The sequence below is a fragment of the Drosophila melanogaster genome, chromosome X, assembly GCF_000001215.4.
Source record: "Drosophila melanogaster chromosome X".
Lineage (NCBI taxonomy): Eukaryota > Metazoa > Arthropoda > Insecta > Diptera > Drosophilidae > Drosophila > Drosophila melanogaster.
In genome coordinates, this window is record NC_004354.4 from 3,392,947 (window position 1) to 3,419,842 (window position 26,896).

The 26,896-nt window shown below is 39.1% G+C and overlaps 1 protein-coding gene and 1 long non-coding RNA gene across 6 annotated transcripts in view, besides 2 other annotated features; one reads left to right on the plus strand and one right to left on the minus strand.

Annotated features, from left to right (window-relative positions):
- lncRNA:CR44999 (long non-coding RNA:CR44999) overlaps positions 1-26,896 on the plus strand; it is a 149,629-nt gene that overhangs the window by 19,788 nt on the left and 102,945 nt on the right. The gene's annotated exons all lie outside the window — the stretch shown is intronic.
- CG12535 (uncharacterized protein) overlaps positions 1-26,896 on the minus strand; it is a 61,000-nt gene that overhangs the window by 5,003 nt on the left and 29,101 nt on the right. For all 5 annotated transcript variants that reach the window (NM_001297909.1, NM_130699.2, NM_166972.2 and 2 more), the window contains one exon: positions 79-585. In NM_001297909.1, coding sequence (NP_001284838.1) covers positions 79-468 — 390 coding nt within the window. In that variant the 5' untranslated portion in view covers positions 469-585. The remainder of the gene's footprint in view (positions 1-78; positions 586-26,896) is intronic.
- Positions 11,319-11,490: a mobile genetic element.
- Positions 22,127-26,896: part of a mobile genetic element that runs on past the window's edge.

Below are 26,896 nucleotides of genomic sequence, written 5' to 3' on the forward strand. Positions count from 1 at the left end.
AAAGCTAATGTATCTAAAGCTAATGTATCTAAAGCTAAAGCTGAGCTAAAACCAAAAGGAGTGCATTAGTATACCCACCGTTACGATTCCGTAAATAAGCATTAGCCAAGCGATCAGGATTATGGCCAAGCTCAAAAGTCGAGCCTTTCGCAGCGTCCAATGTTTTAGGACATAGAAGTGCCGTTGGCGCCACATGGCCAATTTGGTGCAGGGACATGACCAAACTTTCATCAGTTCATAGCAATTGGAACATGTTCCAAAGACACTGAGCAGCACCACCAGCCAAAAGACAATGGGAAATGATTCGACGCGGCACAGATTGCAGGATTGGAGCACGGGTTTAAGCTGGTTCCAATTGGTCATCGGGCAAAAGGTCCAAATCGAATACGTGTCATAATTGCTGGACAGGTGAAAGGTTCTACGCAAAAGTGTGCGAATCCGAGTGGTAATATGCTGCAGTTCGAACATTTTGGTGTGGAATTTAGTGGAATTTGACAAATCTAATTTTTGGAGTACGATTTTGGTAGTTTAAGTTTGTGTTTACTTATTTTTCGAACTCTAGCTGTTTCGATTCGAATGACGGCTCTGCAAAAGGGAAAGAGATGGGGAAATTTTTTAAAAATGACATAAAGTTTTGCAGTTTCTAATTACTCGAGAACATGTGCATTAATTTAATATACACATTTTGAACTCAGGAAGTACATTTTATGGGTGCCAAAGGTAACCATAACATATTGTGATGAACACAAAACACTTATATTTTCAATCTAGCAAACTGTTAGAATTTTAGTGCTCTCTTTCCATAGCCACTACCTGCGAGGGTTTCAAGTTTCAAGCCGATCGTTACGTATCAGAAGCCTTTCTAAGAACCAAATTTATATATTTCTTTATATATATATATATATATATGATTGTTGGATGGCGCCTACCACACTCTCACCGTTAACTCAGTGAGAATCTGCAGATGAGGTCGTAGGTGAAAGTGCCATAAAAATGCGACATCCTGGGCATTGCTATAAAAAAAGAGTGTATGCGCGATCGTAAAAACATCTTTTGGATAAGCCGAAGACGATGATAATATGTCAACCCTTACTTAACCCCTAAAACTACCTGTTCGAGTTTTTTCTTTTTTTTTTTTTTGGGTGTGTACTCGCATATTTGCAGGTGTTTTCCCGACGGGAGATGAATCAGCTTAGTGAGTGAGTACAGAATAATTATTATTGTATATTGCAATGCCCCATACCTACCTACACTTACTCAGATAGTTTTTTGTCGAGTTAATTGCGCGTTTTGAACACTGAGAGAATTCAGGAACTTTAGTTCAAACCAATATTATTCATATTTGCAAGTAAGATACTTTATTTGTAATGTGACTTTAATAAATAAAGATTCAATTTCCAAATGGTTCATATTCGCATTTGATCAGATTTTCTTTCTCAGTGTATAGATAGTTTTTCTACTGTTGCTGTGGGGTTGAAAATGACCAGGGTAAAAGTCTGACTAATTGAAGACCCGAGATCGCCCGCTTCCAAATTCCCCTCCCCTTTGGCATTATTTGTTTAATAAATTTTTCTATTTTCCTGCTTAACATGGCGTGGGCCATCGCATCGCTTACGGTTTTAATGACACTTTGTTTTGGTTGCTTAATTCCGCTTTATTTTTTTTTTTTCTTTTTGCCTGCCTTAATTGCCAGTATTCCACTATATTCCCTATATATTCACTATATTCACTTAGCTGATTCATGCGGGCTAGCTGGTCGATAGAGAACTCTATACTCGCAATATTCAACAAATTCAATAATTCATTGATGATGTGAACGGTTGGCATTGTTGACTCAAGCGAAACACTTTGCTGGTTTTAAGGTCTCGGCTCTGTTGGTTTTCACATTTGTCACGAATCCTGGTCAATTGAATGGTCCGATTCGAATGATTCTTGGCAGCAGCATGACAAGTGCAATTTGGCCAAGAAAGCGTTTCCTGTCGCATGTGGCATTAATAAAAGTGGACGAACATAAAGGCTGGGAATTTTCATCACGAAGTTGAAGGATTCAGGTTCCTGGAAGACAGATCAAAGGTTCTCTGTTTGTGCAAGGATTTCACTGCCATTTCGAAGGGAATTGTTCTAGATTCTAACTGCAATTTGTATTCGATTTGCTTGGGAATTTTGTGTCCTTTTGTGTACATGTTTTATTGCTAGTAATCAATTTATGGTAAAGTTGCAGGAAAACAATGAATAGACAACATACAATTGTTGATGCAAGTAAAGAGTCCAATACTACAATACACACTTTTGATACATTTGATTTAGTTCTAAGATAAAGTTTATGGGACAGAAAACCTTTAATCAATATAATTAAAAAAACCCCTATTAAGATGCGCATCTGCATGAAGTTTCAACAAAGAAAAAACTTTATCCCATTCCCAAACTCATGACCATTAATCATAATGGGATGCCAGATGTGAAAGCATGGGTATTATATATTGACACCAAACGAATGCACTGCAAATATATAAAAAAAGAAGAATAAAATATTTACATATTTCAAATAAATAATTTCTTTTTGCACGTACTGTTTGCCAGTGTTAAAAACATAAATGCGAGCATATGTTCATTAATTTTACATCATAGCTCAAGAATATCTTAACACTTGATCCTTTTTCCCCAGTGTATACTGCTCTATGAGGGCGTGGCATTACCCAAAGTCCCGTAGAAATTTCGCCATGGTCCCAGTGGCTAAATCATCTTAATTTCCAGTGCCTAGCAACACGCCCAAAAATTTTTCCACCAAGATAGCAAAAAAAAGCGTTTCTTTCTTTTTATTTATTTCTTATTTTTTTTTCTCTTTGCAAAAATTTCAAGAAAAGGTGTTGGCGGCATAAAACAGAGGAAACCGAGGAGGTTGTATTATATTATTATATAGAAGATGGAAACCGTTTGCTGCTACCCATTATTTTTATCGCCTTTTTTTTTTGGCCACCCAAAATAGATTTGACCTATTTTCCGCACGTTCCGTCAATTCCCCAATTCCTTTTTTCTTTTCTTTTTTTTTTTTTGCACACCGCTTGCTTCTACATACATTTTGATGGTTCATATTAAAATTGTACAGCGCCTTATAATTAAAAGAACTAGTTTTTTTTTTTGATCAAATTGGTAAACCGATGGGATCTAAGGATTATGGATGGGGTTATGCCCCTATTTTATGTACATACATATATGTTAGCTCGCAGGACATATCTTGAAAAACTTTTAATTTTCAAAGTTACAGACTATGTATTCGAAAAAGTACATTTTAAATAATTTTGCGACTTGCTCTGCTTGTTACAAAATATTCTATATTTTTTAAACAATTTAAATAAAAGCCGTTCGCTTGATATGCGTAAACTTTTGTCATCATCATTTTTTAAACTGTTATTTTCCAATATATCTCAAGAGGATATATTTTAGTCGATCCATTGCTGGTCATACTAAATTCTAGTCGAATGAAATGCGTTGTTTCTTTGGCGGCTTCTATTCTATTTTACTTTTTTTTTGGCGCGCATATATCGCTTGAAGCGATACAAAAATAGCGCCTACGAATCGAGGGGAAAAATTAGAAATGCGAAATTAAATAGATATAGAACGTATACCATGGGGGGCTATGCGCCCAGATCGTACAATATGCAAACATTAAAACATACGTATAAAAAATAAATAGAAGCCGTCTTGAATAAACACACGGATGCCCGTCACACGCGCTGATATACGCGCTACAACGGTATTTTTAGCGAAAGCAAAAGATACATAGCCGGCGTAGATATTGGTATAGATACAGATACAGATGCGGATACGGATACGGACATGGATATGGTTATGGATGTGGATATGAATATAGGCTTTGAATCGAGTTCGAGTTCAAGAGAATATGGATTAGAAGCAGGGTCGATCGGATTAGCAACGTTCTATCTTATGTACATGTGTGCGTAATTACCCGACCAGCTGACCATCCGGCAGATGCAGATACATTAGGCTAACTAGAAATTAGAGATGCGCGCGTGAGTCTGCGTCTTAGATATTTCTTTATATACCATATAAAATAAATATATATGTTTGTTAATAGTATGTTCATTGTTATAGTAAAAAATCATAAATAGATCACAACTTTTTGATTGTTACTACTAAGTATTTCCACTCACACGAGTCCATCGCTAAATGTAAATGGTAAACAAATTTGACTTAGAACTTCGTTGCATTGCATTTGCCACAAGACACATTTGTGATGTACTATGATAATAGCGACAACCCCTGATAATCGGCGACAGTTGGATGATTTGAGGGTTGGATGCTAAACGGGAATATCAATCAATCAATCAATCAATCAATTAATCAATCAAACCGCACACTGAGCAAAACGTCGTGTGAAGATTTACAACGGGCCATAAATGTTCTAGGCGAACATATGCGCTTCGAAATTCTTAGTTTTTTTTTTCCTCTCACGCAGAAAATGCATTCGAGCAACGTTAAATGTTATTCAAATTACCTGGCACTGTATCGTTTTATTATTCTTTTGTTTAGCACATTTCTACCAATCGGTTCAATGAAAACGGGTCAAGTTAATGGGAATACATTTTAAATACTTTATTTCCTGCCTGTGTTCCAATTCCATGCCGATAATATGATAAAGAATGAAATGGATTTTCCATTTTAAATTCACAATCAAAAGAAAAATACAACTTGTGAATAAAAAAATTGACTGAAAGTTTCACTTTCCCCTTTTCATTTAAGTAAATCGATCGTAGTGTCGGTGGACAATATCCATATCAATATCCTGGCTAGTTATCGATCGACTTCCGTATCGGTGGCACTCAAAATTAGGCCATATCCCATTACCAAGGCTTAGAATCCAATGATCCCAACTACCTGAGCTCGTTCGCTATTGTTAATTGGGCATGGGATCGGATTGAAACGGTGATCTGGGATGTGGGATCGGGATTTTGGGATCTTTGTTGCTGCGGCTGCTGTCATTACACTGCTCACGATCGCTTGGCAACAGACATATCTCTGAGATACGCAATTCGACAAAATATACATATATATATATATACATATATATAAAAAGATCGCGTCACGTCGAGTGGAAAAGGTTGCTGGGGATTTATGGCTAGTTGAAGTCGGAATGCCCTTGAACGGAGATCTTTTTGTTTTTGGTCTTTGCCTCTGTTGTTTGAAGAGTGTTTTGTGGAAAGGTAAACTGGATGATGTGTGTGTGTGTGTGTGTGTGTGTGTGTGTGTGTGTGTGTAGATACTTCAGCACAAGCACAACAGATCAAAAGTATCTCAAGTATATCTGGGTTTTCCTGCAAAATCGTAATCCCATCCCATGGTAGGTGGGATTATAATCGGATTCTCAGTTCAAGAATACTATTTAAATACAGCTTACGTCCGATATTAAACACTAAATATACAAATGAAATGAAACTACCACGTCTGCAGCAGGAAATACTTGTCTTATGTGAGTGATACACACTCAAAAAAAAAAAAATGTTTCACCATGCTAATTATTTGCAAGTGAATAAGTCAAGTAGTTGCAACATCATCCCGAACAAAATCGACTACTCGCCGTTCAGGAAGAACCTTTTCCAATCGAATTTAATCAAATTCAAAGGTTGATTGGGCCAAACACAAAGGTGAAGCTTCGTTGTTCTACTTTTCAATGTTTTGTCTTTCACATTTTTATGCGTTCCTCTTTGTTTTTTTTTTTTTGCTTCGTGTTTGGTGTTTCACTTGGATCATGGCCAAGTTTCTCCCTGTGTAAGAATGGATATTTAAGGAGCCACACAGAAAGAAACAATTGGTAATTGGTCTTAATTACTCAATTTCGATTCAAGCGTTTGGCCAAATAAATCTGCAAATATGGAAATATAAATATGCAATTTAACGCCTTTAAGATACAAATCATCTGAAGTTGCCTTTCTTTTCGTTTTGTGTAAATGAAATAAAGTAAAATTTGCAAGTTGTCTTGTGAAGGGGGGGGGGGGGTTGCGTGTGTGTGTGTTTTTAGGGGGCGAACATTTGTTAGTTTGTTGCGGCAAAAGCTTCCGCATTTGATAAGCGTCGGACGTCGACTGCGCTGCCAGCGATTTCGTTTCGGTATTTTCTGGCCTGGGAACACCTTTCCGCCGCCCCTGCCACCCACTTCCCACCAATTCACGCTCACATCCACCCCCCCCCCCCACGACACCCCTTTCAGTTGCCTTTCTATTCGTTTTGTATAATTTGGAAATTTAGTATTTGCTTTTCTAATTTGATTTTGGTGCTGTGCGCATACAAAATTCAACCAGTAGAATTGAAAAAAAAAAGAAACAACTTTTTGGCAAGGTCAGTTACTTGTGCGGTACAGTAAAGACTGCTGAATAAGAATTAGTTAATGAAATTAATTAAATTAATTAAACTATGTACCTATATACATTTCATTACATAAACTAAAGTTTTGTTAACAGCTCGTGCTAATGTTACACGGTACTGTTATATACGAAATGTATCTTTTAGTTACTTAAATGCGAAGTAGCTTAAATCCAGGCTGTACTATCTCAATTGCGTTGAGCGTTCGTCACGAGACTTTTAACTACTTTGTACCGTGTTTGCTTTAGATAAGAAATCTACCCTATAACGCATTGTTGAATCTTTGAATTTGGATTTTTGTGACGCATACCAGAAACAATTTGCACACTTTTGGCATTATGTAAAATGAGCACAAAAAAGGGCCACTTGATTCGAGCCGAGTTTTCACTGTACCTGCTCGTTTGATATACCCGTTGCTGCTGTCCTAATAAATTCAATTTAATTGATTTCTTTTTTATGGACTCTTCGCTCTTGCGGCGATTGTTAAACGTGTATAATATATGCATTTAAGCAGATAGTTCTTCGGGATTTGGGATTCATAGTTGCTCATCCATTTCGTTGCCATATTTTCTACAATATATTTTATAATACATGACCATACATACATATGTACATATGTACATATGTATATATATGTATATTTAATTTCTTTTTCATGGTCACATGTTGCGCACGCTCCTCGTTCCTCTACGCCCACTGATAGCGTATGGCGCCACTGGCGGGTAGGGATGGTGTCCAGGGGAGGTTTCTTTCTTTTTTTCTTTTTTTTTTTTTTGCAAATACTGATAGTGTGGGGAAAAGTTTCGGCGTAGTTTGGCATTGAATCATGGCCCCTGATAACCATACACAGTGAACTCACAATCGCAGGTAGAGAAGTGCCAGTGGAGATGGTTAGAGCTACTTAGAACCCTAAAGATTCTTTACAAATTCCCAAGAGATATTCGACAACAATTATGCCGCATGACACGATCAAAATGTGTCGCATTACAAGGTAAAAAAAGGGTTAAATAGAGCGATAAATTGTTAAAGATACACCTGACTTACTAGGGGAACTACCGATTGGTTGTAAGCTTGTAAGTACTGAAGATAAAACTTGTATCTGACGAATATTTAAATATGAAACTTAATTACTTGCTTAATGACTTATTTAATCATTGATCTGTATAGGAGTAAGTATGTAAACCAATTAAATCATTTCGCCCAATAGATGATAGCTAACATAAGTGATGAAACAATAGACGCAATCTATACATCTTTGTGGGGCTGTAAATTCAAATATGTACATATGTATGTATGTTTGTATCATTTGTGTGTACGCATGCGGGGACCCGTGATAAATGGATCGTTGTACAGATCGAATTGTGTTTATTTGATGTACAATAGATCATATTAGGCAATTGTTATTACATTTAAATTGAACCTTTCATACACAATCGATTGTTGCTCGCATTCATCAAAGTTTGCCAAGTCAATCACTGGACTGTATGATTTAATATTATATTTTGCTTTAGTTAACTTTTCAATATCGGAAACCTATTCGAATGTCAGCGGACCAAATGAATGCAATTTTTTAGTTAAATAAATAATTATAATTCATTGATATACACTCTAATGATCGTTTGCTGTTGCGTCTGATAAATCCAACCTGTTGGCTTCTGGCCAAGAGCAAAGTTTTTGGCGGCGCACAATTAGCCACACAGTGGTGTCATATATGCAGTGGGCCAATCTGGCAATTATGCGGACATTGAATATAGGCGGACATGTATGTATGTATGTACAATCACTTCCACACCGGGATCAAAACCGTTGGCATTTATCAAGCGGAAGTCGTTCTCGTTCAATATGCGTATCCCGTGGGTCTGCGCTGCTGACTTTTAACCAACGGCGCGTGTCCATTGCGTAGGTATTAACGCATGAAATTGGCCACTACTACTGAATCACAATCATTCAAACAATGGCCACGTGCATTAAAAAGTCTTTAGGATAATTTCACTGGTCACAGGTGTCGTTGGTGCTGCTACCTTCCTCGCTTCTTCCCCCGTGGCCACACTAATTGATTGAATCGTAGGAGGTAATGTTTAGATAATTGTGGGTATATATATATTGAAAACAGGTAAATTAAATTATGTTTAAACCATTATCATATTTCGAACTTTGATTTGACACACTTTTGTACAGAACAAAAATGTGTTCGAAAATGCATTATTGCCTTGGCAATGCTAGAACGCAAATTGGTTAGTCAACCCTATGCATATATATAATTTTAAAAATTGCGTTGTTCTGTTGCAAATTTTCCACTGTAAATACTATGGTTCCGCGGGATTTCGCATTATTTTTGTTGTGTGTTCTACCTGTGTGTTGGTAAACAAAATGCGACGCACAATAACAATAATAATGCAAAAAAAAAAAAAAATGGAAAAATAGAAAAAAAAAGGAAAAAACGCTAAAAACTATAGCCAATAGCCTTGAGTTGGCCGACTATAAGTTTGGCGATAAGTTCGCAAAGAGCTGATACGCAATCAATGGCGCAGCAGTTTCAGTATTTCAAAGCTTTTCACCTTCGACTCTGAAATTCAGACCACTCTCCCGTTCTCGACTCCAGACTCTGGATGGCAATCGGAGCGGTTCAACCAGATCGCCCGCCGATAGATAGTCGAAACCAGTAATTTGCCAAATTTAATTTGGTTCGATGGAAGATCAGGAACTTTAATCGCTCGCAGAAGGTCGATGAAAACAACTTTCTCTGAATTGATAGCTACTACTAAGCACAATTAAGGGTCATAATCTTTTTGTTTAAATAGTAAATCGTATTAAGTAAATGACTTACAGTTGCTTTTAATAGTTCAATTATTGAGAACGCTCAATTTAGCTATGATATATTTTTAGACAATGTAAAATCTATTAACTAGTTCAATTAAATGAGGCATGGAATCACTGAACTATTTCTATAGCAAATTGTGTCAAATGGCAATTTTTTTGTATTTTTTTTTTTTTTTTTTTTTTTGCTATTACCTGTTTGCAAGCTGAGTGGAGTCGGCCACTTGTTGTTAGCAAAATTCAAACGCCCCTTTGCAGTTTTCGTGTCAATTGCAGCAATTTACTAGTATTACTATGCGTTCATTCATAGAAGTTTTCGTAGAATAGAAGCCAACTTTTAAGAAGTGTATACACAAGCATTTAGCAATATATTGTTATAAATAATAGATACCAATATGTTGGTTAATATCGTTTTAGATTCTACAATAGCGCTATTCTCTTATGTGGCAATTTTTGCTTTAGCAGGGCAATTCCGATTTCCGATCCAGCTGGCAGCAGATCAATCTTATGCAATCTATTGGGAATTTCAAACATTCTAGGCGATTCAAATTGGTTTTACGCCTACAAAAGTTCCGTTTCTTGGCTGCTGGAATTGTGGCCAGAGAAATTTGAATTTGCCAAACGTGTTAAAAGTATACAAAAATATTTAAATCAATGGGGGTCGAACGTCGGTTGTCCGCTGTCGATGATGGGATTATGTAAATCACAGCTCAGAATTAGTTAAGGTGGCACAGGTTGATTGCGGGGAAAACCCTTGGAGTTGGTAGACCCCCCCGCCCCTCCACGAAGGGGTTTGTTAAATTTTTGGCTATTAGGGGTCGCTAATATTATGATAACGAATATTTAATAGCATTCATTTATATATTTATTTACATAAACCTTTCATTGTGCTGGTGTCTTCGTGTCTATTTACAGTATCTAAAGGCTATTATTCACTACACTTGAAATAAATTGTAAAAAGAACTAGATTTTGTTGTGGAAGCCAGAAGTTTGGCTTTCCAGCAACGCCCACATCCTCATTTTGGGAAGCGTCTGTTGCGATTTGGCGGTAGTGCTGCTGTGGGTGCTGTCATCCACATTTTGTGGGGGCAAATAATTTGGCACTAAAACATACAATAATAATAAAGAAAAAAAAAAAAAATCAAATGAAATGAAATGAAACGCGCAGCGGAAAGGCCAAAAAGCCGCCGAGTGATGGCCAAAAGCGTCTCAAGTTGTGGCCATTTCAGGTGGGCTCCGCAACGCTGTTTGGGGCCAATGTACGTACAATTTGACCACGCATTTTGGCATTTTAGCCATGTCTGCGACTACGTCACGTGCACCGCATTTCAATTTGCGATACACCGCCAACAGTAGAAATACACCCATAAAGTCAGTCGAAGAAGGGCTAACGTGCGGTATAATCTTCCGACTATTGGATACCTGGCAATACGATTTTTGCCAGTAAATCATGATGAGATAAAAAACCCAATCAAATTCCAATTATTTAATGAGTATAATATCAAAAGAGAGTTTCGGGACACAGAGGCAGAATATTATAGAGATCATATACCTTGGTAATTCCAAATTACAGGGTATGAAACAATTAAACGAAGGAGAAGAAATACACAAATGCCATTGTTACTTTGATTTATGAATGAATCAATGAATCGAAGAATAGGAATCGTATTTTTTTATTTTTTTTATTGTGCAGTCCAAACTCCACACGTAATAGATAATAGAGAAAGAAATAGAAATAGCCACAAAATGGTCGGCTAAATAAAGCAGGGATATTGAAATAGAATAGCATTAAATGAAATTAAATTGACAAATTGGCCAGGGCTCGGCCGACTACAGTGGTACCTCTAACAGACAGACAGCTTTTGCTGCGGCAAAAGTAAACTAAAATGATCCCACTTTCCCTCCTTCAACACAAACCAATTAAATTCCATTTACTAGTTGAGTGCACAGATGGGGTCGCATTTAAGTTTAAATCTGAAACATGATGTACGTATATTTAGATTTAACGATATTATTTAGATTAAGTGAGCAGTGAGTATAGAATACTTTTTTTTTGAAATTAATAAAGCCGCTAAATGCTATTTATTTCTATACACGCAAATACAAAATATAAATATATAAATAAACTTGGATTCAGTTGTTTTTATCGTTCATTGCTAATAGTTGTGTTATTATTTTTGTAAATAAAAAATTCATAATAGATAACAAAAATCTAACAATAAATCTATAATTTTGCATTGAAAGGCAGAAAATACAATTTACTTTTCATTGTGCAAACAATTTTTTGACAAACTGTATATATTTTTTTTTTTGCAACGGCTATTACTTTCGCCTCAGCTGTGTGGGATGTGGTATCCGTCGAAAAAATGACACCGGCAGCGTAGGTGTTAAATTTGGCCCTCTTCTTTGGCCAATTTTGTTTTGGCGCAGTTATAATTAAACGAAAGCACCCACAAAAATGGTCGAAAGCAGTAATTTAAGGCAGTGTGCTTAAAGAATTTATGCAAATAATATAAGAAAAAAAAAAAAATGTTTGAAAATATTTGTATTTGAAATTTGCAAGTGTTGAAAATGAATTTTTGAAATGGCAAGTGAGTGCAAAGGGTTAGGCCAAGATCGAGTATCGAATTGGTTAGGGTTGTGTGATCTGCGCTCGCGTTGAGGATCGTGTGCATGTGGCACGAAAACTTGGAAACTCGTTGCTCATGGACACCATGAATGAATGAATAAATGAATGAATGAATGAACGAATGAGTGAATGAAAAGCTGAATAAGCGAGTGAGTAAATGAATGAAGCCCACATGCAATCCGATTGTATGTGAAGACAGAACAAAAATCCAAGATCAACCAAAAGCAAACTCTAAAAGTCGGCAGCCCATTCTTTGTTTGCGTAATTATGTACATTTTATTTGATGTTTTTTTCTTCGGTTCTTCTCTGTTTTCACCTTAGTTTTATTGTCCCATTGACCCAACCCCAACACCCAAGACAAAAAAGAACGCCGAGAGCAAAATAAAAAGGAAGAAGGCTCCCCAAAAGTACACACAATTGTAAAGTCGGAAAAGTAATCAAAATAGAGAAGAAATCGCTCCCAGAATGGAAAGCCAAAACAATAGTACGAGAATAGCTAACTTACAACACAAATCTTCAAAACTACAAAATCCAAATAAGCAGCATACAAATTAAAAGCATATGAAATAAACACGAAATACATAAAAAAAATACAGGGGTATTTAAAGAAACGCACCCCTCTAACCCCACCAATATTTATTAATACAATTTTTAAGTAAATTACGTTTTGGAATAAAAGAATTCATGGTTTATGCCAAAGCATCTTGGGTTGCCAACGGGTCTCAAAATGGAAATCAAAATAAACGAATCTGTGGAACGGGCAAAAAGGGGCAAAGGGGGTTAAGGGGGCTAAGGGGAGGGGCTCTGTGGGGCCCAAAGCTACCTACCCCTCCATCCCTTCATTTCGCTGCCTCTCGGCTCGACTTGATAAGGTTCGGATCCGTTGCGATCAATTTACGCAATTCAAAAGTTGCGCTTCAACTTGGCGTTCGAAAGGGGAGCTTTTTCTGAGGGGGGGGGGGTGGTGGCTACGAGGGGCATGTGCGTATGGGCGGTAGTAAACGATGATTATGATTATGATGATGCGATCATGTGGCATTATGTCTACGCGTCTACGCATTGTCACAAGTTGATCCCTCACATTTATGAATGAATTTGACCGCGCAGCAAGTGAAATGTGAGAAAAAATTAACAATTTGAATTTGGCATAGAAACTGATAATCGCGTATTGGATTCAGATACATTGCCATAGGATACATAGATAGACGTCTCAGTTATTGTTGGCCGATTATTCCATTTTGATGGAATGCCATCTTGCGAATGCTTCGCCGATTATTCAAAATATACAAATCGATTTTAAATTAGTTCGCTCGATCAAAAACTATTTTCAAACAATGCTAATGAAGTGTTGAAAGAAAATAGGAAAATTTGTTTTTTTTTTTTTTTTTTGAGGTTGGTTTACCTTTAGTGTTGCGTGGAAATACTGAGAATGTGTTCTGATCCAAATATTTAATGGGCTCGCTTGAGAAAATTTGAGTAATTAAAAGTTAAGTATATTAAAACAATGAATGTGCATACATACATATGTATGGTTAGATTTATTTCGATAATTTTTCAATTAATTTATTTATTTTCCATTTGTTATTACACATTTTGTAACATATCAAACGACGAAAGTCAAAATGTAGCTTTCGACTTTGACAATATTAATTACGTAGCAAAAGAAATGAGCAAATATGAAAGCTGAAAGAACCCAGCCTCTGGATGAGATCACTTCTGATTGATCATCAGCTGCCCGAACAAAGAGATCATATATGAGTAATATGTATCTAATAAATCGAAAAGTTACGAATAGATATATGGTTGGGCTAAACGGTCCCAAAACTGGCACACTGGCAATCAACTCCTTTAGTAGTTGGTCTTCGTGAAATATGTATGGGAATACAGAAAACTAACGATTTCGATGGCGATGGCGTAATACATAGATCGACGTCGGTTAACTTTTATCGCCTATTGCGTAAGCGTTTTTCTTTCCACTGTGTGTGATAGTAATAAGAGTAATTTATGTGTACACCCGTGTGCTGTGTGTTGGTATTACCATATAATTAGATACTCGAGAGTTTCTTGACACTGCGTGGAGCGTGTTACCGCGATGGCAACTTGGAATTTTGAGCCTCGAAATTGTATCGAACAGTTTATCAGCTCTATTAACAGATCTCTCAAGTGCTCGAGCTGGTTTTTTGTTTTTTTTTTTTTTCTTTTTAATTTTTTTTGGCCAACAACGCGCGTTCTGAAGAGAGCGAAAAAAAAGATACTCGGTTTCTCGGAGCTTTGTTCAAGTGGTTCTTTGCTTGAATGGTTGGAGCCCGAAAAGTAGTTCCCCCCCCCCCCCCTCTGAACCACTAAGCCACCGCTCACCGCTCACCGCTCTCACCGCTCCAAAATGGAGCCCGAAACTCTTCATCACCGGAGGGGATGGCTTCTTGGAAACCCCCCACAACAAGAAGATAACAAGAAGTTGGCAAAAAAAAAAAAAAAAATGAAAATGAAAATAACGTAAAAGGTAAAAAATAAAACTAATTAAAGTCAGGAAGTCAGGCGCAGGATATACAATTGAGATTAATATTTCAAAATATTCTTCTTATTATTATTATTCTCTATCCCTCGTGGATTGATTTTAATATTCATTTGACCATAATCTAATAACCGATTCGAAAAACCAAACCAAGCTTGAAGTTCAATTGATCGGAAATCTTGGTGGCTTCTCTAATTCCCAGGAAAAAAAAATTTTTTTTTTGTCAACAAAAAAGTGTGTAAATTGCACAGTGGAAGAAAGAGACAAGAATATCTGAGCGAGAGGGAAGGCCAGTCAAGTATGTGAACTTTTTCTGTTTGGGTTTTCGCTGTTCTTTATTTATTTACTTTTTTTTTTTTTTTTTGGTTTCTGGAGGGGGGCAAATTTTGCCAGAAAGGGAAAACCTGAAATGACTGAAGTAAGAGAAAAATAAAAGAAGCAGCAGCCATAAGCAAAGAAACAAAACAAAAAAAAAAAAATGCGAAGCGAACAAAAAATCTCATATTATTTTGGCCTTCAAAAATTTTTGGCGGGCAATGAACCAACAACAACAGAGAGAGAGAGAGCACAACGCACACAGGCAGACAGACGGGGCAGAAAGAGAGGGAGACAGTCGGCGGAGGCAGCGGTTTACATACCAATGAAAGAGATAAAAGGGCGCGGGGGTGGGTGGGTTTTGAATGATATTGGCGGTGGACGGACGGTTGGTTGGGGGCAAGGAGGCACGGCGGCACGGCACATTCCCCAGTATGTGAGTGTGTACAGAGAACAAAAAAATATCAACCATTTCACTTCGCTATGCATTTCGAAATGTGAACAAAGGACATCGCTTTCGATGCGAAATATTCAATAATTGTTATATAACATAAACATAATATTTAACTTGTTCACAGTGTAGCTGTGCACAGCTTGCACCAACCACCAACACGCCCCTTTTTACGCCTCACTCCCAATCTTACAACACATTGCGTGCAGACTTTCAAGTAGACACAACAACGCAACGCAATCAGAGAAAGAGAAACCGAAAGATGGCTCCTTACTCCTTCTTTAGCGCATGTTTTTGGCACACTGTGCACGCGACTTTTTTTTTTTTTTTTTTTTTAGGAAGCATTTAGAGAAATTATGTGAAAGAACCAGAACTAAGTAGTTTTAATTATGATTAAATTTTGATACAAAATAGTAATGAGCAAGAACGAGATAATTCATTTAACTTTCGAGTTGCACATTTGTTAAGCGCATTTTAACAATGCACTTGCACCACTGTGCCCGTTGGGTGGGGCAGACAGACGACGCACAGACATGGTCTGCCGAGTGGTTCTGGCAGTGGTGCGCCAAGGAACTTATGCGATATCCATAAAAGTACAATGTGTGGTAATGAATTGGGGGGGGGGGGGGGTACAGGCTTGGCCAGCAGACAGGGTCGCGAAAGGCTGAAAGAGAGAGAGATAGAAAGAGCGGGGGGGGGGGGGTGCTGGTTGCAAGGGGAGCACCAGAGGCAGACGACGGCGGCTTCGTTTCACACGGTCATGCTTTACATGGTAAGTAAATTTTGAGTGATGCGCTGGAATGAAAAGGAACTCAATAAGTACACTACACAAAATATCTCATATCCTTTGATATGATATTTCTCTCAATTTTCGTTTCTATTTTCACTCGCTTAAATCGATTGAGTTAATGAAAAAGTGTTTTTTTTTTAAGTTTGATAAAAAAAAAGTGCTTATGTGCAGTGCTTTTCAGTACCAATGAAAGCTTTTAATCGCAACAGGATATTATATATCCGACCAACTAGCGTTCAATTTCGTTCAGTGCATTTGGTCTCGAAGGCAAGCAAAAACAACATTATCATCGTCGTCAACAGGGCAATGTCTACGAGTCCATCGCTCATCGTCGGCTCCACTTCACAAACCGTAAAAATGTTTAACTTGTGTCTAATTTGTGAATACAAAGTGAAGGAACTCACTTTCTGCGGTGCATTTAAAAGCCCGACGGTTTCTTGAAATCAAGGAGGCAAAGTAGGGCGTGGCAGTTGCAGCAACCTGTTGCTGCACCGAATTGGACTCTCCAAGATGGATTCCTGGGAGAAACAAAAACTTGGCCTCTTAATGGAGCCATTCAAGATGTGCAATTTTGGCACTTAATTTCGAGTTAAAAAATTTGAACTTTTACTTTTACTACAATAGAGATCATTTTTTATGTGTACTTTTTTCCACTCAAAGCTAATGTAGACCATTTTCCCAATTGAACTCGAGTCATATTTTATACTGCCAATGAAATAAAGCGGCTGGGGGAAAATAGAACTGGGGAAAAAGAGTTAAGCCCGCAAAAAAAAAAGAAAAATAAACCAAAATAAAGGAATCATCATATAAAAGTCGCGGCACGCTCTGCTGGGCAAATGAACTTAAAATTCCGCTTACGTTTTGCCTGCTTAATAGGATTCCTTTTATTTCTCTTTTTTTTTCGGACTTTTTGCGCCTTCCTTTAAAAACCTGCGAACGTAGAGGAGGTGGAGTGATCACTTCCAGCTCAAACTGTGAACCCAACTCAACGATTTTTTTTTATTTTCGTTTGGGGCTTACCTAAGAAATTATTTGGAATTTTCTAGCGATAGCTTTGTCCTCCAAGTTGTTTCAAATATTTGAAATTACTTCAGGAACATTTAATTCGGTTCTGGGCGAATTTTTGTTTGTATACCTCTAAGCGCTGAATATCGCTGAATTAGAAGCCCACTAAATGAGAAATGTTTTAAAAAGTGGGGAAAATTGGCTTATAAACTGAAATCTGTTCTTTTAATAGTGTTAATAATTTGTTTTAAGATTGACCTATTTGTGCATTCATCGAAGGGTTCACTTTATTTGCTAAATTATTAAGCGAGTTGCTCATAGCGTGTGTTTATATAAATGCTGTTTTATGAATGAATGAGATGTGTTAAACAATTTAATTACTTATGCTGTTACCTAAGCCTGTTGCCGAGTACAACAAGTATCAGTTATATACATTTAAATGCAATAAATCATTTAAAATACATAAAGTTATAGTTTGTGTTCAGCTCGTCAAAACTTGCTGCCGCAATATTGAAATGACAATCCTCAAGTTTCTGGTCAAATATAATTTTCCCATGTGCCAAAATCGAATAAAGTCAAATAATTGCCGATCTTTGTTATGTTGTTACCTCTTTACACCGCCCCCAATTATTTGCTGAATTTTGTATACATATATATTTTTTTTTGCCATCTTATGAGTCGCCAAAAGTCTTTATCAGAGAATTCGGTGATTGTCAAAGGGGGCAAAAAATAGAGTCAAATCAAATCAAATGGGCAATTAATCAATCAAAAGCGAGAAACTACAACTGCGAACTTTGGAACAATTGTCACTTGATTCGGTGCCTGGCCAAAAAAAAAAAAAATTTCGAAAAGCGAGATATGGCCAAAAGCAATTCGATGCGGTCCAAACGAACTTAGGCCCAACAATTAGTTGGCAATTGTAAGTACCTGCTCACCCCCGAGAAATGTCAGAAAAGCAGTCATTATTTTCCTGATTGCCAACCGTGTCTAAAGCGATATGCGATTGTTGTTTTAGCCAATTCTGTTTTTTTTTTTTTTATACCGGCCTGCTCTCGATCTGAATCTCGATCTCGAACCGAATTCAGATCGATTTTAGCTGTTGCTAGGCCAACTTAACGGGTCGATTATTAGGCAAATTAAGGAATTTCAATGCATGTGCTTAGCATATTCAACGCGACAGGTTCGATATTTTGTTTCTATTTTTTTTTTTTTGTCGGCACATCTCCATTGAATACGACTTCTAGGGGTGATGCCATGTCCAACATTCGATCGGAATCTATATACCACATGCTCGTGACTGTATGAGATACAAATCTAAACGAACCGGTTAAGAGGGGGTTTCTTCACAAATCAATGTAGATCATCTTTATATAAACATATTTCTATATTCATTATGTATGTACATATATGTACATACATAATTGAATTTCTTAATCATTTGTATATCGAAGAGCCGGGACAATCCAACAGTTAAACTACAGATCGTGTCACGCTATCACCACTTATTCGTAGTTCTTTTTCTGCAGCAAAAAAAAATAATAAAAATAAAGAAAAAAACTTCAATTCAAGCCGATCGTTTGGATTAGATTGAGATTTCATTAATTAGTCACAGCGATTTCGCCCGATATGCTCATCTAGTTGTTGTTGCCAAGGGGTCTTTCGATATTCAGTCTTCAATCTTTTGGGGTAGACTCGATCCACCTGAGCCGTCTCGTCTGCCTGTTGTCAAATCAATGCCATTTCAAACATTTCGTATGCAAATGAATCGTTTGAGGCGTCGCATAAATTATAAGCATAAAATGCCAACTACGAGTCGAGCGGAAAGAGGTTTCAAATATTATTAACTGGCCGCATAGCAGCAGCACGTGCGGCTCAAAAACGAGTTATATTTTTTTTTTTTTTTTTGTCAGGGGGATGTCCGGGAAAAATTGGCATTTTGCGTAGGCCAAGAGAAGTAACTCCCAGGATATATGTGCGAAATGTTGCCGCAATTTCCATAAAATCCGGCAAGACGACACACACATACAAAAAAAAAACAAAAAAACACCAAGTCGTGATAAGGGAGCAGAAATGAATATGTCAGTTTGCTCAATACTCTTATGCACAATCAAATGATATTAATTGAATGAAGTTTAAATTAAATAGAATACGAATTATGTAACAAAACTAGATTCCGCAACCAATTAAGTAGAATGGAGACTGGCGGTTTTCAGTTTAATGATTCAACTGCTGCTTAAACCCATTGGCAGAGTATGGAAAAGAGTCTGCGGTCCTCGAAACTTTCGGTCCTTAAAATCTCCAGCCGCGGCATCATCGTCTTTAAGTTCAAAAGGAAACGCCAGAAAGATATGCGAGGAGTTTCGCGTTTTGTCTTCGTTTTTATATATTTATTTTTTTTTTTTTTTTGGGGCTTTGGCTTTTTAGGGCAACAAGATTTCATTCCATTTTAACTGGAATCAAATTACGAAACCGACGACAATCATGAAGACGATGATGAGGGCTAGCAGCGAGTCGCCAAATAAAAAATTGTGAATGGACCGTATCAAAATGGAGATTGTGAGAATGGAGTAAATGACTTAAAAGGATTTATTCTTTTTTTTCTTGTTTTTTGTGCTAGGCTACATACAACGACATTCATTTGTATAAGGTCCTTAAAAAATATCTATAGATATTGTTAGAAAACCTTTGAATTCATTTAACACAGAACTCTCAATGCAAAACGTATAAGTTTTGCTTCTGTGGTTTGCCAAACCTTTTTTCCACATACATATTACACAATTTCAAAATCTCGCAACATCTTAAAGGCCCAGCCCCATTTTTGTGTTAATTTTTCACAAAGTGAAAGTTTCTATTGCTTTGCCAAAAACGAAAAGGCGAAAAAACTTTTTCTCAGCAAGCCCATAATACTCAGCCGCGATATTTTGCCGATCATGAAAGAAAAAAAAAAAGAAAAAAGGCTGCGAGCATCTTAGTTATTTCTTCTCCTTTTTTTTTGTTTTGGGGCAGGAAGCGAACTAAGATCGAGTTTTGGGATCTGGCGACCGTCACACAATTTGGCATTGACAACGGTGGCGTTCCCCCACCTCAACCCGCTCTGAGGCAAACAAAAAAAAAAAAAAAAAAGGGTTAAGAACGATGGGGGACGGCGGCCAGCAAGGGGTTAAGGGAAGTGGAACGCCGCGGGCATAAAGTTCACACTCGTAAGTAAATAAATTTAAATGGCGGCACTTCTGTTAATCTTCTTCTTCAGCTTGTATTTATTTTGAATTTTTGTTTTGTATCTTGGCTCTTATTTTTTTTTATTTTTATTTATTTTCTTGTCTCGTGTGCCTTTTTGTGATTTTTTCCTTGTAGATTTCTGTGAGCTTCACGAAACGTTTTTCGTAAGAAATTCAACAGGCAAGCTAAAGATTTCGTTTCTTGAGCGAGTTGGGCATTAAGATTTTTATGGTTATTAATTTGCTAAGTAATACGAAGACGTTAAGGAAAGATCGTTGGGGTTGTGAAAGAAAAAAAAACCAGGTTGAGACCACAAAGGGTCCCGAAAAGCGAAAAAGAAAAAAAAAGAAAGAAAAATTTAACCTGGGAGGGAGTTCTGTGAATGAAGAGCACTTTGCATTGAAAACAAGCATTTTTTCGCTCGAAAATTTCGCGCAGGAATTGTGCCTCATAAATAACAAGGACTTAAAAATGAGGTTAGCCATGAGCTGAGCTTTAAAGACGTATTTTATAAAAGTTTTATCTTATACAAGCGAATGAACTTTGACTGTTCGATATGTAAAAGTAGAAGAGACATAACATTCGTATGCCCATCACCGAGTTTATTAATGCCCAGAAGTATTTAAACAATTCTTCACATTGATGTTCCGATTCTACAAATAAATCTAGGCTCTATGGTGGAACCAATTGTGCTAATCCTCATGGCCACAAATCAACTTTAAGTGCCTTTCAGCGCGAAGTCTCTCTAATTAAATTCTGAACGCAAATAACTTTCAATTTCCTTCGGGCCACAAAAATGTATACAACAAATTTTGGTATGTGTACAAACATGAGCAAACATAAAATATCTGACCATATATAATTATAAGGGCTCGCTTGTCGCCCATAAATAAATACATAAATAATTAAGTGAAAAGAAAACCGAAACATAGCTTGAGGCCCGAAGTCGAGCCCTTCATTGTCAACCCGCTGTCGTTTGATTAGACCTCCTCGTATCTACATACGTACATATATGTATCTATATATATATATATATTTGTATCTATATAAACCTGACAAATCAAGTTGGCACATGACGATACGATCCGGAGACCCCCAGCGATTCACCATAAAAGCGATCGAAACGACCAACTATGTATATACCACCCCGGGCACCCAGATACAACACCCTCCCCCCCCCCCGCATTTTGATCTATGTGTGGATCGAGTATGTAAATGGGTGTTTTAAATATTTATAAAATTTAATTGCGTTTGTTATGCGTATTTGCCGACTGCCTCCGAATGTTGGACTACTACACGCACATTTTTCTCGTATTCACACTCTGTCACTGGCCACAGGCGACGAAAATGACGAAAGCCAACTCTTATAATATATATATATATATTTTTTTTTTAATTTTCAGAAGTTCATTAACAAAAATATTTACCAATAATGGACAGCTGTTAATGACTACTTCTTATTTGAAATGCTACTAAATTGCTGGGCAAACAAAAACTAAAAAAAAAAAAAAGAAAAAAGCCCAATAACATAGAACTAGCTTTATTTTTAAACAGTTACTTATTTTTATTGTAGACGTATTTCGACTTGGCAAAAATGTTGACCATTGACAACTTTGTCATGTGCGTTAAGACTTCAGATTGTTAGGCCGAAGAGCGAAACAGAAAACTTAGATATTCCCCGCGATTCCCGTTTCGATCCATAGCAACCATTCATGGAGCAAGCCAATCTACTCAACAGAAATTTATGTAACTGCGCAGATAGATTGTATTTCTTTTGCCTTTTTGGTTTCGGTTTTTGATTTTTTTTATTATGATTTTTTTTTTCTTTTTTTTTGGGGGGTTCTGAACAGCTGAGCACACGAGTGCTTAGAACCCAGTAACCAGTAACCATTACGCAGTTCCTATTCCTTTTGTTAATTGTAAGTGGCATTTTTAATAGGGTTTCTTTTTTTTTTTGTCGTTCAGTTCTTTGAAAGTTTTGTTGCCCGTGTTTGTGGGCATTGTAGTTGTTTATAAATAAAACCGCCAGTGTTACTGTTAATTTTCATTTATTGGTTAAGTTCAGACACTTAATATTAATTATTTCGACACCGATGCGTACGTTTTCTCGCAGATCAAAATTGTGACTGACTTCTGCTTTGGCTGTAATCACGCCATACGATTAGTCTAGCATAAGACGTAAACAAGTTACAGTTAGAAGGGAGTTAGAAGTTTGGAAAAGTACTGGGCAAGCTCGCGGACAATTACAGCGGTGCGATGCTTACATTGATTCCGCTGATAAGCTCCGCTGAAGCTGCAGACAAATAAGAATGTAAATAAAGATAAAGGGTGACTTGTTCGCGTATACAGGGTGTCTCGTTCCCAAACATACCGGCCCCCCTGAACGGTTGTTCAGCAGAGAGGCAGTACAGCGATTTTGGCAATTGGGCGTTTGTATAATCCGTGAGCAGTCTTCACTGTAACGACTCGGACCTTGTTGTCGATTCCTGCGTGCACTGCTGTGATGCGGCCAAGAATCCATTTAGAGGGCGGTAGATTGGGCTCCTTGAGTACTACCAGTGTGTCGATCTTCAGATTCTCGGTTTCCAGATGCCACTTTGTCCGCTCATGAAGAGATGTCAGGTATTCCATATGCCACCTTTTCCAAAAGCCTTGAACCATGGCTTGCAGCTGATTCCACCTCTCCAATCGATTGACTTGCATATCCAGACGACAGGGTTCAGGCAATGCAGTATACGGAGATCCAGTCAAAAAATGAGCAGGCGTCAGTGGATCCAAAGAATTATCCCCAGTTGGGCACAGCGGGCGTGAATTCAGGATAGCTTCAATTTGGGTCAGGACAGTAGAGAGCTCCTCAAACGTTAAAGCCTTTGATCCAAGTATTCGTTTCATATGGAGTTTAATTGAGCGAACTCCAGCTTCCCACATCCCTCCAAAATGTGGAGCAGACGGGGGTATAAAGTGCCAAGAAATCCCTTCATTGGCAAAGAATCCTGCTAGTTCCTCATCTTTGGCTTGTTGAATGGCCAGACGTCTCATGTCATCCAAAGTTTTCTTGCCTCCATGAAATGTTGTTCCATTATCCGAATACAGGTCAGTAGGCTTCGCTCGGCGGGCAATGAATCGTTGAAAGGCTGCGATGAAAGCCTGTGTAGTTAGCTCACTAACAACCTCGATGTGAAGTGCCTTTGTAGTGAGACACACGAAAATAGAAAACCATGCCTTTCCGATGCGTGGAGTTCTTCCCTTTGATTCCTTGATTGCGATCGGTCCAGCGTAGTCCAGCCCTGTGTGTTGAAAGCAGCGGCTAGCTTGAACTCGAGGAATTGGTAGCTCTCCCATGATCTGGTTGCTTGTGCCCTTTCGTTGAAGAAAACAGGATTTGCATTGGAAGACTGCCTTTCTGACGAGATTGCGGGCTCCCAGAATCCAGTACTGCTGACGAAGATTGGTGAACGTTGCATCAACTCCAGTGTGCAGATAGGAGACATGAAAATGTCGAACCAGGAGTCCAGCTAGTGGTGTATCTTTAGGTATCAGAATCGGGTGCTTGGCGTTATAGTTGAGTGTAGATTGCTCGATTCTCCCACCGACTCGCATTACTCCATAATCATCCAGAAACGGAGAAAACCGGATAAGATGCGATTTAGCGTTAAGCTGGCGTCGATTCTCTAGCTGCTCATATTCTCTGGCAAAGGATTTTTGTTGCACATGTCGAATAAGTCGGCGCTGTGCGTCCAGCAACTCTTCAGACGTAAGGAATGGTGCCGAATTCCTATGATGGGATCGAAGAGTGTGAATAAAGCGATGACAGTAGCTAGATACCCTTATAAGACGCGTCCAGGTTGAGAATTTGTGGATGAGTAACTCGTGTATACTTTCATCAGGAAAGTTATGTAGAGTCGTGGGCTTTATGGCTCGTTCTTCGGTGTTGACATCGAAACTTGAAGATACGCTGAACTTGCTTGTAGAAGGTGGCCACTCAGAGGTGGGTGTGGCCAGCCAAGACGGACCTTTCCACCACAGTCGATGCTCCAGAAGCTTTGACGGATGAAGTCCTCGGGAAGCACAATCTGCAGGATTGTCTTCCGTGCGAACATGGTTCCAGCAGCTACGGGGAAAGTCGCTCAATATCTCAGAAGTTCGGTTGCAGACGTAGGTGTTCCACCGTCGAGGGGGAGCTGAAAGCCAGTGTAGCACAATTTCTGAATCTGTCCAGCAGCTCGTGCTGAAAAGAGGAATTGTTAGTGATGTTTTGACAATAGAAAGCAATCGAGATAGAAGTAACGCAGCGTTTAGCTCCAAACGTGGAATTGATACGGGCTTGATCGGGGCCACCCGTGTTTTGGCGGCAACCAGAGTTACTTGAAAGCTGCATCCAACTGCAACTCGAGCGTAAACTACCGCACCGTAGGCGTGCGAGGATGCGTCGGCGAATCCGTGTAGTTGAACATCTCGAAATGGTGACGCAATATACCGTGGTACTTGGCATTGCGTAAGTGCTGGCAAATCCTCTACTAAGGCTCTCCAGCGCGTACGTAGACTTTCAGGTATGGGGTCGTCCCACTGCAGGACACTTGTCCAGCTTTCTTGGAAGATTAGCTTGAGTAGAACTGTGACCGGCGCTACCAGTCCAAGCGGATCATAAATTCTTGATAGCTGAGACAAGAGTTCTCTTTTCGTCGGAGAAATGGTCGCATCGCATCCCTTTAGGTTGAGATACAGGACGTCCTTCCCAGGGTTCCATTGGATACCAAGAACTTTGACAGGTGAATCCGCAGCTGATTTGTTGAGGAGCTGGATAGGTTCAAAACATCTATCTTCCTCTGGTAATGATTTCAGAAGACGCCAACTATTAGAACTCCATTTGCGTAGCTTGAATTTTCCCTTATCCAAGAGGGCTATAAGCTCGTCCTTGAGAATCATAAGCTCCTCGAATGTGTTGGCGCCTGTCGGGATATCGTCCACATAGGCATCGTGCAGAAGAGCGTGAGCTGCTGCAGGGTATTCATGGCCATGATCGTCGGCAAGTTGCTTTAGAACTCGAACAGCCAGAAATGGTGACGGTGCCAATCCGTAGGTAACCGTCAGCAGGCGAAAATGAAGCAGAGGTTCATTCTCAGTCGTGCGCCAAACAATGCGCTGAAAATTGGTGTGTGGCTTAAAGACTTTAATGCCTCGAAACATCTTTTCGACATCTGCACATAAAACATATTGGTGCTGCCGGAAGCGTAGACAAACGCCAAAAAGATCGCGTTGAATCGGTGGACCAATATGTAGTCTGTCATTGAGCGATACTCCAGAGCTGTCTTTTCCTGATCCATCAAAAACTACACGACATTTGGTAGTCAGACTGTCCAGTTTGATGACAGCGTGGTGCGGCAAATAGAAGCAGGTGTCTGGGGACTCTTCAACCTGAGCCGAGGTCAGTTTTTCCATATGTCCACGTTGCAAGTAGTCGTCCAGGAAAGCTTCGTACTGCTGCTTCAATTCTGGATACCGACGAAATTTGCGTTCCAGCGAGAAGAAGCGATTGATGGCCTGTGGCAAGGTCGAATCAATAGGCGGTGCCTTTTCCTTGAAGGGATACTCGACGACGTACACCCCGTCCGTCGAGCGCTTGTGTGTGGCAGCAAAATGACGCTCTGTGGGATCGCTGGCGTCCAGGAGAGCCTGGTTAGGCTGAATGCTGTCCATCTCCATGAATGAACGAACCATCGTGTCTAGGTCCGCGTGATGAGTAACCGCAGAAGTAGGGTGATCATCGAATGCAGAGTAAGAGCCTGCAAGAATCCAACCAAATACAGTATTGAGAGCGATAGGAAAGTCGTTACCAAAGTGTTTCCGATCTCCTGTGTATAGAGACCAAAGTTGATCCGATCCAACAATGACATCGATTGCTCCAGGTGTGCAGAACGTTGGGTCTGCCAAAGGAAGCTCGCAGATTTGCCTCCACGTAGAGGATGAGGTGTCAATAACTTGGGCAGGAAGTGATGACGTCAGCGAGGTGAGAATGAACGAGACCAATTCGACAGTTTGGCCCGAATGACGAGAGCGCAGCTTGATATGTGCGCGTCCTCGGGTAACGCCCGCGCTGTTGGCGGCGAGACCGAGAATAGAAATCCGTGCGTGCGTTCGACGCACGCCTATTCGCTGAACAAATGATTCCGATGCCAAGGTTATTGTAGATCCAGTGTCCAGGAGCAGCCTGCAGGTTGTAGTGTTTCCCCAGGCGTCGATGACGTCAGCAAGGATGGTTGGCAACAGAGTCTGAGAACCAGCCGCCGGAATATTCTCCAGAGTATGATGCGTAAAGTTGTTTTCCGCGGGAGTCTCGCTTCCCAAGCGATGACCTTCTCGAGCTAGCGGTTGATTGTGGCCAATTGTAGATCCCGCATGTGAGACTGCTGGTCGATCGCGGCTGTCAACACTTGCTGTGTCAATGTTGTTGCCATTTTGAATTGGCTGCGACGAGCCATGAACCAAAGTATGATGCTTGCGGCGGCAGATCCGACAAGTATGCCTCGATGTACAGTTGCCCACCATATGAGCCGGGCTGAGGCAATTGAAACAGAGCTTTCTTGATTTGAGGAAGTCTCGGCGAGATGCAATGTCGAGTGCGATGAATTGAGGACACTTAAACAGTTGGTGATTCTGCTGGCACGATGTGCACTTCGGCTCTTCCCGTCTTGGATGCGTGTCTGCGTGGTGCGTGGTAGCTGCGCGTCGAGCTTGGGTTGATCGAGTTAATTCAAAAGCCTCCAACGTATCGCAGCG